Source organism: Panthera onca, chromosome C1 (assembly GCF_046562875.1).
Source record: "Panthera onca isolate mPanOnc1 chromosome C1, mPanOnc1 haplotype 2, whole genome shotgun sequence".
NCBI lineage: Eukaryota > Metazoa > Chordata > Mammalia > Carnivora > Felidae > Panthera > Panthera onca.
This window is the reverse complement of record NC_138346.1, coordinates 8874797-8885711: the sequence shown is the minus strand read 5'-3', so window position 1 is coordinate 8885711 and position 10915 is coordinate 8874797. Positions and strand designations below refer to the sequence as shown.

The 10915-nt window shown below is 50.4% G+C and overlaps 1 protein-coding gene across 3 annotated transcripts; it reads left to right on the top strand.

Moving 5' to 3' along the window:
• The first annotated feature begins 73 nt into the window (after positions 1–73).
• On the top strand, positions 74–10149 carry CC1H2orf72 (chromosome C1 C2orf72 homolog). Of its 3 annotated transcripts, XM_060624105.3 has the most exons (4): positions 74–782; positions 3559–3672; positions 7334–7369; positions 7518–7626. In XM_060624105.3, the coding sequence occupies exons 1-3, from the start codon at positions 176–178 to the stop codon at positions 7336–7338; spliced, it is 726 nt and encodes a 241-aa protein (XP_060480088.2). In that variant the 5' UTR covers positions 74–175; the 3' UTR covers positions 7339–7369; positions 7518–7626. The 3 variants fall into 3 exon arrangements, with proteins under 3 accessions (XP_060480088.2, XP_060480087.2, XP_060480086.2); XM_060624103.3 differs by lacking the exon at positions 7334–7369 and having other exon boundaries at positions 76–782; positions 7518–10149; XM_060624104.3 differs by lacking the exons at positions 3559–3672; positions 7334–7369 and having other exon boundaries at positions 7518–10149.
• The last annotated feature ends 766 nt before the right edge of the window (positions 10150–10915 follow it).

The following is a 10915-nucleotide window of genomic DNA, read 5'->3' as shown; positions in this document are numbered from 1 at the left end:
CCACCCCCCCCCCAGCAGCCGGCTGCGGCACGGAAAACGCGGCCCGCGGGCCGGGGGTCGGGCGGAGCTTGGCCCTCGGGGGCGTGTCCTACTGGGCCCGGGCGCCGGCGCCTGGAGAGGGGCGCTTCTGGCGCGCCCTGGCCCCGGCGGCCGCAGAGGACGCGCGGCGGCGAGCATGGAGCGCGAGCTGGAGGAGCTGGCGGCGCGGCCCCCGCGCCCGGCCGAGCCGCCCTTCCAGGCGCTGGTGGAGGCGGCGGGCGGCCGCGGGCAGGTGCTGCTGGTGGGCGAGCTGTGGGAGCGCGAGCAGAGCCGCGCACTGCTGCGGGACTTCGCCCGGGCCGTGTTCCCGCCGGAGCCAGGCGCGGGCAAGCCCGGCGGCGCGGGGCCCGGGGCGCCGGGGGCCGGGGCGCCGGGGGCGCAGAGGCCGCCCGGGACGGCGGCGGCGCGCGCCATCCGCTCGCCGCTCGTCTTCGTGCTGTGCCGCGCGTCCTCGCTGACCGCCCGCGAGCCGCGGCGCCGCCTGCGGGAGATGCTGCGGGACGTGCGCGGCCGGCGGCGGGCCGGCGCGGCGCTGGTCGGGGTGCTGGTGGCCGAGGCCGGGCCCGAGGACGCGGTGGCGCCGGGGCTGCGGCTCCTGGAGGCGCTCCTGCGCGCGGTGTTCGGCCGCCAGGCGGGGGGCCCGGTGCAGGCGGCCGCCTACCGCCCCGGCCACCCGGCCTCCAGCTTGGCCGTCCAGGCGGCCGCCTGCAGAGCCCTGCAAGCTGCGGGGCCCGCGCGTGCAGGTGAGACTACGAGGCCCGGGAGCGGGCGGGCGGGCGGCGTCGGGGGGTGGGGGGGAAGACCCCCCCAAGTTGGAACTCTTTAGGCCGGCTTCCCTCCTGGTGCACCACAGTAAACTGAGGCCGGGAGAGAGGGGAGGTCCTAGCACTAGGTCTTCCAGCTAGCGCAGTGGGCCCTGGGCACCGGGTCCAGTCTGTTCCGGAAGGATCCAGAAAGCCTTAGAGATGCAGGAGGGCTTGGAAAAGCCGAGCGGGCAAGCTCAAGGCAGGGGAAGTTGGTGGAGAGAAGACTGGATTGGGCTGGGAGCTGGGAGGAGGGAGAGGAGGTGAGAAAGCCTCAGGATGCCCAAGTTTAAAGGTGGGGAGGGGAACAGACCCGGGACCAAGGGCTTGGCGGTGCGCGGAGCTTCTAGGACGCTGTGCAGCTAGAGATGCGACGGGGACGGGGAGGCTCAGTGCAGAAGCGCCAGGGGCTTATCATAGGAATAAGGAAAGGAATAGACGCCAAGACTTGGAGGTAGGGGGACAGGGTGTGAGGGACTGAGGGCCCAGAATTTTCTAATCCTCCTTGGCTACCCACTCTGTGCGCACCCACTGCTGTGTTTCTATGTTCTCCTGAAGTGGGAGGAGGGGAGTGAGGGGCTTTTCCCAGCCTGGGTGACGACGCTGGGGGCAGTGTCAGAATCTACTCCACCAACAAGAGCTTTTCTGTATCTCAGGATTAAAGTACAGACATTAAGTGTAGCTGGATCCGGCAAAGCTGAGAGGTGGCAGGATTGTTCTTTGCGTTCCCAGATCCCTCCCCACCCTCACTTTTCCAGCATCTGCTGCCCCTCAAGCCCTCCAGCCTTCCCTTCTTGCTAAAGAGTTAATGAAGACAGAGACTGTGTTCTGCTTCCCTGGGCACTGGTGTGTTAACCAGAAACTGGGAGATGCCAGGCTTGCAGGGGAGCCTTTTCCAGCAAGGAGACCTGGGACCTCTGATGGCACAAATGTCACAGACCTACCAGCTAGCCTGGCCTGCCTGGGTGAAGGCCGTGCAGCTCAGCCTTAGAGCCTGCCCCAACCTCCCCCCACATGCCTGCAACCCTTTTCTCTCGAATCTGTGAGCAAGCCAGCTAAATTTGAAACTCTGCAAGCAGTATCCTGAAAGACATGGGGAATGTCCTGAGGTGGGTTATTATTGTGATTGTGGATGCCAGCTTCTTCACTGACCTGGCCCCATGGGGCAGAGGAGGGAATTTACACAACCAAATATTCTGTGCTTAATGAGCTGGTGCCTAGAAAATTCTGAGTTCTCAGTCTCTTAGCCCTCTTCCATTCTCCAGAAGCAACTTTTAATTCCCCGGAGCCAAGCGTGCTCTGGCCTCCTAAGTTTTTGTACACATTACAGTTGCCTTGAATGCAGTTGCCTCGAATGAAAGCCATTTTTCCCATCCTCCTCTTCACCTGACCAATCCCATCTCATCTTTTGGGACTGGACTTCCTCTTCCAGGAAGCCTTCCCCAACCCTCCCTACTCCCCCTTGTAAATTTGCAAGTGAAATCCCAGAATTCTTAACGGGGTGGTTTTGTCACTTTCCCTCGTAAGTGACATTATATTCCCATTTCCCAACACCCTGCCTGGCCTGCAGAATCCTTGCCTCCTATCAACACTTAAGAAATTTTTTTTTTAATTTTTTTTTAACGTTTATTTATTTTTGAGACAGAGAGAGACAGAGCACAAACGGGGGAGGGTCAGAGAGAGGGAGACACAGAATCTGAGCTGTCAGCACAGAGCCCGACGCAGGGCTCGAACTCACAGACTACGAAATCATGACCTGAGCGGAAGTCGTCCACTTAACCAACTGAGCCACCCAGGTGCCCCAACACTTAAGAAATTTTAACACTCTGCAAGGGAATCATTCTCTACTGCTTAAACTCGTTTCTACTTTTTAAAAACATACTAAACAACAATGAAACCTTTCATGACCAAAAGTCATGAGTGTGGTTGTAACTCATTGTCCCCTGGTTTCTTCAGGGTTCTTGCAGTGGGTGGCACCATGGCTTCCTTTGCTACAGTTTTGCTGGCAGCTGGGTCTGGCTTTTTAAAGTTTTCCAGTCTGTTTCCTCCCTGCCTGATGGTTATTACACTTTCAGGTTGCCTGCCTTTTGGCAGTGACCTTTTACCTAGTTTATGTTTAGTTCAAATCCTAATCCAACTAAGCATCCCGTCTCGTTAGGAGAGGGTACAAATTAAGAGTAAATAGATCCCGAGTAAGGATTTATGAACAGGACATTTTGTGTCCCAATTGGCTTTCTCCAGAGAGTTGGGACTCTCTGGGACTGAGGTGCTACTATATAATAAGGAAACTAGACTCAACATGTAATTGTTTTATTGTAATTATCAAAAGAGATTAAATCTGTTCCCATTAAGAAATAGTTTGAACTAAACCCAGGGGGAGAATTTCTGCTCTTTGAGTATTTTCTTTGGTGCTATGGAATTGTTAGTTTCATGGCAGTTGTGTTACACGGTTTCCCAGGCACGATACCCACATCATAGGGTTTTGAAAAGATAAAATAACATAATATATATAAAGCAATCTTTGGGGGGGGGGGGGCTCAATTTTTTAAGTATAAAAAGTCCACCCCATTTTATAAATCAAAATCCTTGTGTTTTTAATCAAACAGTTGAAACTAGGGCAGTTGATGATTGAAGCTCTTGGTTTGCTGAACAGACAATCTCTCAGTCCTGTCAAGCACACTCACCTGCTGCCTCTGGGACTTTGTGTTCTCTCTAGTGGCAGGAGCCTGGGAGAGACCCGGCCTCCCAGCACTGCTGGCGTGCTTTTCTTGGGGTCCCTGGAGCCGGGGGAAGGACCCAGATGCCACCTCCCCCAGTGACCCAGCTCAGGGTGAGTGTGCTGCCTTCCTGGCCTTCTGGACCTTGAGGGCCAGGTGCTTGGGATTATGGGAATGGTCATGTGCTCACAGGGACCTGAGGGATAGAGTGGACCAACATCCATGGAGCACCCGCCATGTGCGGGGCGTGGAGGTGAGTGATGTGAGGTGCCCCTGCCACTGGGCGAGGCACACAGGCTCCCCAGCAGGGCTCTAGCCCCGTGGGTCTCTGACTAATGAAGGCAGTTGGTGTGGGCAGGGCTGCCCTGCAGGTGCCTGCCAGGTCCATAGCGGGGCACTTGGATCCAGACGCATTCCATCTCCCCTGAGGATCCGGGGAGTATCAGGAACGAGTGACCAGGCAGCTAGGGGTTGGAGATCGTCCCAGGCGGAAATGGTAAGACTTAGAGAGGAAGTACTGTGAACGAAGGCTTGACGGCATGATGTCATGCTCCAAAAAGGAGTCCCTTGTCGGGAGAACTGGGGGTGAGGTATGGGAGACTGGTTAGGGCTAAGGCTGAAGAGGAGAGTTTAGATCAAATTGGGACCCTGGACCCAAGTGTCTGGGGAACAGTGAGCCGCTGGTCATTCTGAGCGGGGGTGTCCAGATTAGAGGTGTTTGGGAGAGGTGGCAGACTGCGGAGCAGGGAGAGACAAGAGGCAGAACCAGTTAGCAGGGGACCGCCCGGTCCTAGGAGGAACAATGGGCAGCCTGGACCCAATGCTGGCAGTTTGGGAACGGAGAGGAAGGAACTCAGCCTGAAGCCATTTTTAGGGTAGGATCATCAGGCCACTAATAGGAGAAGGGGAGGGAAGAAAGTCCTGCGAAGTCCCCAGAAGCACTCTGTAGGCATTGAGGCTGTTGTGACAGAGACAAGAAGTACCGAGGGGGGTTAAGTTGTAACCAGCCGAATGTATGTGGCCTGCACCCCCAAAGTGTACTGAACAGTACAGCTCTGTTACAGAAACGGGCAATGTTTTATTTACTTTTTAAAGAATTTTTTAATGTTTATTTATTTTTGAGAGCGAAGGAGGGGCTGAGGGAGAAGGGGACAGAGGATCCAAATCAGGCTCTGCACCGTCAGCGGAGAGCCCCTATATGTGGGGCTCGAACTCACGAACGTGAGATCATGACCTGAGCCAAAGTGGGACGCTTAACTGACTGAGCCACCCAGGCGCCCCCGGGGGCAAATGTTCTTTATGTTCAAAAAAAATCATAAATCAAATCAAAAATCAAAAGGTGAGGTATCAGCCTTCTACTGGCACGTAACAAGTTACCATAAACTTAGTGGCTTAACACAATGCCCATGAATTCTTCTTGATTTCCATGGGTTAAGCCTGGGCAGGGCTTAGCTGGGACTTCCGTTCAGGGTCTCATAAAGCTGCATCAGAGTGTCTGCCGGGCTGCAGTCCTTTCTGGAGCCCGAGTCCTTCAAGCTCACTTCGTTGTGGACAGAATTCACTTCTTTGCTGCTGTAAGACTGAGGCCCCTGCCTTGTTGGTGGCTGTTAGCTGGGGCTGTTCTCTGCTCTGACAGTCACACCTCTACACATCTCTCAACACAACAATTGCTTCTTCAATTAGCAGGAGACTTTCTAGTCTCCTGTTATGTCACTTAATCATCAAATGTCACCTTTGTCATATACGGTACCCTAATCAAGGGATTCACAGGTCCCACCCACACTCAGAGAAGGGGATTATTCAGGATGGATACACCAAGGAATGGAAATCTTAAGGGTCATCTTAGAATTCTGCCTATCACAGGTGAAAGCTCAAAAAAAATTGAAAAAGCAAAACAAGTATTTAAGTCATTTGCTTAATTCTGCCACTTAAAAGTAACTATAATCTGCATTTTGGTGTAGACCATTCTATTCATTGATCCACTTGTGTTATAGAAATTTTAATAAATATACTTCTATATAATATATGCATCATCTGCAAAATGCATCAGATATTTAAAACATTTAATTACAAAAATGTTCACTTCAACTTTTCAATCATCATTTTGGATATTTTTGGGAACCAAAGGAAAAAAATAATAAAGCAAAGGAATCCAAAACAATTTTACATAGATCTTGTATAACTTCCCCCTCTGTAGCATATAACAAATTTTTTTAGTGTTTTTCAATTTATTATTTTTATTTTTGAGAGAAAGCACACACAGCATGTGCATGGGTAGAGGAGGGCAAGAGAGAGAGAGAGAGAGAGAGAGAGAGAGAGAGAGAGAGAGAGAGAATCTCAAGCAGCCTCCACGCTCATTCCAGAGTCTGATGCAGGGCTGGATCCCATGACCCTGGGTTCATGACCTAAGGTGAAATCAAGAGTTGGATGCTCAACTGACTGAGCCACCCGGGCATCCCAACAAATTTTTTTAAGTTCTGTTTGGTTAAGTAATCTCTACACCCCACTTGGTATTCAAACTTATGACTCTAAGATCAAGAGTCACATGCTCTTCTTTTTTTTTTTTAAGTATATTTATTTATTTTGAGAGAGAGAGGGAGGGAGGAGCAGAGAGAAAGGGAGAGAGAGAATCCCAAGAAAGCTCTGTGCTGAGAGTACAGAGCCTGATGTGGGGCTCAAACCCACAAACCGCAAGATCATGACCTGAGCCGAAACCAAGAGTCGGATGTTAAACTGACTGAGCCACCCAGGTGTCTCTGTAGCATATAACAAATTATTTAATCTCAAGTAGAAGCAAATGTATTAAAATGAAAATTGCACTCATGGACTATGTGTAGGCAATGATATAACATATATAATAAATGTAGGATTATACAGACAGACATTTATACATACTGTTTTGCAATTAGCTTCCTTCACAATAACATATGGTGACTGCAGTATTCCACGGCAATGATTGCATATCAACGATATCTTTTCTCTTTTGAGGGGATGGTGTGTAATTGTAGATTCACATGCAGTTGTAAGAAATCATACAAAGAGATCTTGTGTACTTGGCCCAGTTTCCCCCAATGGTAACATCTTGTGTGAAACTATTGGATAATATTACCACTGGGATATTGACATTGAAACAATCCACAGATTCTCCTCAGAGTTCCCCAGTTTTACTTGTATTTGTGTGTGTGTGTGTGTGTGTGTGTGTGTGTGTGTGTGTGTGTGTGTGTTTAGTTCTATGGAATTTTATGTATCTTTTTTTTAAGGTTTATTTCTTTCTTTTGAGAGAGAGAGCGTGCACATGTGTGCATGCAGGGGAATGGCAAGGGCAGAGAGAGGAGGGGAAAGAGAATCCCAAGCAGGCTCTGCGCTGACAGTGGCGAGCCCGACTGGGCTCGAACTCACGAACCGTGAGATCGTGACCTGAGTTGAAGTCAGATGCTCAGCCGACTGAGCCACCCAGGCACCTGCCCCGTGCATCATTTTTAATGCCCGAATCCCATCCTGTGGGTGAGCCATGGTTACCCCATCCCGTGGTTGCACATCTAATCGGTATGTTTGCTTTCAGCTGCAGGCAGAGAAAGCAAGCATAGCAGCACAGGCATTCAGTATCTCACCTAAAAGACGGTCTAGTGGTAGAGTCAGCTTCAGAGCTGGTCGATTCAGGGGCCCAGATTCTTTCCTTCTCTCCGCTGGGTTGCCCTCACTCTTGTTTCATCCTTGGGTTGGTAGCAAGACGGCCGCAGCAGCTCCACTAATTATCCCTAATTATCTCCATAGGATAAAATCCTAGAAGTGGAATTCATGGGTCAAAGGGTATGTACATTTTTAAGGTTTTTGATATGTATTTCACTGTGGTTTTTAAGTAGATATTTGCTGAAGCCAACTCTCTCCCTTTCACTCCTAGCTTATTCACTCCCAAACTTGACCTTCTGATTGGGTGGTTCCTGCTCTTGTGTTCCAGATCACCTCCAGGACCCTGAGGAGGAGCTGGCCCTGACAGACGTGTTTCCCAATGGAGACTGTGAGGACCCCAGAAAGGGGCTGAGAGCCTGTGATGGATTTGTCCACGCTCCGGCTGAGCCCGCTGCAGACTCAAGATGAAGGCCGGACACCCGGACTGCCTGGGCTCGAACCTGCACTCTGGGGACTGGCGCCTTCTCACTGAGCCCCCTTGCCTCCATGGTGACCTTGGAATGGTGGTAACCACAAAGGCCCCTGCTGCCAGGGGGCTGCCGCATTGAGCCAGCTGGGAAAACTTATTTTCCTGGAACCTGCCCCCGCCTCATAATTTGCTCAATCTCTGATCACAGTGAGGTTATTTGTTCTTTCTGTACCTCAGTTTCTCTGTACCATTGGGACAGATGGCTGTCTCCTTTGAGGCTCTGTGGTGCTGTGGCAGCCTGTGGTGTGTTTGCATGAGCATCCATCATTTCAAGTGCGACTGGAAAGAACTCTGGACCAGAAGTCATCAGATCTGGGGGGAGTGGTCTTAGACATGTCACTGAACCTTTGTGGCTTCTGTTTCTCAAATACATGAGGGGACTACCAGCCCAGGGGCTCTCACCCAAGGGCCAGGCTGCTGCTCCAGACAGCATTGGAAACTTTGAGTGTGTGTGTGTGTGTGTGTGTGTGTGTTGGGAGGGTTACTGTAACTATGAGGTGCCCTTGGCACTTAGTGGTTATTTTACAACGTACAGGACAATCTCAAACAGCCAATTATTGTTCCATCCAAATTGCTCATCATGGCAACCTTGAGAAACTCTGGATGAGCCAATCCCTTCTCCCTGTGAAATTCTAGGAAGAGTCCCCTGGAGCAGAGAGGGTTGGGCTTCCCAAGACCCTGGCTCCCAGAGCAAGCCAAAATAAAGACTGCATTGCTGCCCTGGGGGCCTATTGGGCCAGAGACAAGACATCCGAGTACTTTGCATGCCCTCTCTCTTCCTCCTGTTGACATTGATCTGTGCCAAAGCCTTTGAGAATAAGAATGCTAGGAATGGCCCACAGCACCAAACAAGGAAAGGTAGGAATAAAGACATGGGACTTTCTCTTGATCTCAGGCCCTTGTCCAAGGTCAAAGCAAACCCAGCCCAGAGGTGCCAAGTTCCTGAATCATTTTTTCTCTGTTTATGAGTCAGACAGGGTCAATGATGTTCCCTTAAAAGCCAGGAAAGCCATCCGTTCACTTGTAGAAGGAGCTCTGCATTACCTCCATTGCCTTCCTTGCCTGCCCCTGGAGTTAATACAGTCTTTGGAGTGGCAAGCGCATCTCCTGATTTTCCGTGGTAGGAAGCGCTATCTAAGCAAAGTAGCTGAATTCATTCATTCGTGCACGGTTTGCTCAGCAGACGTGCTGTTGGGCAGGTTTCTGCCCAGCGTTCTGCAAGATGCTGCATGACTTCCAGTAGTTATTTTGGTTTCCATTTCTGGTACCAAAATGTGGAATTGGGGTTGAGGGGCTGTATGAGATCAAGGAGGGTCCCTTCTGGCTCTATGCTTCAATTTATTCTTCATAATCAGCCTAATTCAACCCCTCTCTGCCTCATGGGGATAGTGTAAGAGCAGACAGGGTGACATCTTATTTGGGGCTTGGTTAACAGCAGGAGTCATTTTAATAATGCAAGGCTGTCTCACCGATAAGTGGACCCAGCTGACCTCCTTCTCCGCAAGAATGAACTCAATGAATTAACTTTTGATTTTGTTTTAAAATGGGGAGACTGGTATTTTTGAAGCTGCTATATTTTTCTATTTCTCTGTTAATTTCTTTGTAATAATTGGGTTGGAGTTTTGTTGTTTGGTGGGGGGAGGGAGCTTTTATTAAGTTAGGAAGTTATCTAAGGCAGAAGTTCCAAGGCACCCCGCCTCTGCTGCATTCAAAAATCTTTCGTATTTGTTAACAATATTTGAGACTTGAGAGATTGCACATAAAAAAGCTAGTTTTCTAGGGTGGAGGATGGGGCAATGCCATCATCTCCAGTTTGCTGCAACCCCCTCCCCTGATTGGAGGCCCCCTCCCAGCCATCTACACCGCCCCCTATACACTGCACTTCACTCACGTAAGCCACCTGCCTGATCCTGAAGGACATATGAGTTTGCAAGCCTGTGGGGTAAAGGGTGGTTTGCATACTATTTTTTCATTGCTTTCAGTATCTCTGGTGAATAGTTGAAGAGAGAAGATCTTTACTGAGATTTGTGTTCTGCCTCCCAACAGATAAACACAAGACTGAGATCCTTCCGGGTCTAGCTTGGCTTCCTTGACACATGGCTAAGATAAGCGCTGTCCTTTTAGGAACAGTCTAGTTGGTATTTTCTAGCAGACAGAAGAGTTAGGTGCTGGAAGGGATGACCTTGGTGGTAGATCTCTTCCAAGGACTCTTCCGAGGCATGAAGATTGGACGGGCCTGTCCGAGAATAGAGGCCCCGGATTAAGTTGGTGGTACCAGGAGCCACTGGCGAAGGCCTCCGGTCAAGTCATGGTCTGGACTGTTGGGTATTAATCCTTCTAATATGGCAGTAATTGTGCTGCTTCTGACTTGAATCAATAATTCCTTATATCTAATAAAACCAAACCGTACCTCATTGCTGTCTAATCAAAACCAGAATGGATCTTCCCTTTCATTTTCCTAAGGTGTTCCTTGCAAGGGCCCCTGGGAGCAGAGCATCTGGGCAAAAGGTGGGAACTTCTGGAATAGTTTGGCCTGAAACTCTTCCATTGCCGCCCTAGATCACATCTCCACCACCCTATTGGCCAGAATTGGAAAATCTATAGCTGGAAAGTAAATACTTGAAATCTTTAAAAAAGATAACATTGAGCTTGGTATTTAACAGGATGTGTGTGTTTTGTGTGCCCATATGAGCATGTTTAATGAGGTCAAATGGCCTTGCCTGAGTCTCGGAGAGCCCCTTATCATTTGTGTCATGGTTCCTTTCCTCTCAAAGAATTTGTCTCCAAGACTTGCCACACAGAAGGCATCCCTTGGTTGTCAAACCAAAAACAAGGGAAAGCTGCAAAGGGGCCAAGGGCCGAGCCCCCCATACCTGTGTGCTCTAAACAAGTCCCTCTTATCCCAGACAGAGAACCCAGGGCCCAGCCTCACCGGAAAAGGTGATGACAGCCATGTTAACCTGATGGCAGCTGCACTTCAAAGTGTAACAGAACCGCGCTGCGGGGCTGGGTTCCCTGTAGTCAGCAGGCCTGCACTTTGTCCTGTTTGGATGGCAGTGGAGACAACCTTTTGTTTTGTACCCAGGGGCTGCACAACTCCCCTCTGACCTGGTTTTGTGTGTTAGTGGATCAAAGATTGAGACAGACCGTTGTTTGTGTAATTTTAGAGTTCAAAGGAAATGAGGTACAAGGCAGCG

Excerpts from the sequence above, each read along its gene's own strand:
- CC1H2orf72 (XM_060624103.3), top strand. The coding sequence starts at position 176 with ATGGAGCGCGAGCTGGAGGAGCTGGCGGCGCGGCCCCCGCGCCCGGCC. Across the intron at positions 783-3,558 it reads TGCGGGGCCCGCGCGTGCAG|TGGCAGGAGCCTGGGAGAGA; the intron begins GTGAGACTACGA and ends TGTTCTCTCTAG. Across the intron at positions 3,673-7,517 it reads CCCCAGTGACCCAGCTCAGG|ATCACCTCCAGGACCCTGAG; the intron begins GTGAGTGTGCTG and ends CTTGTGTTCCAG.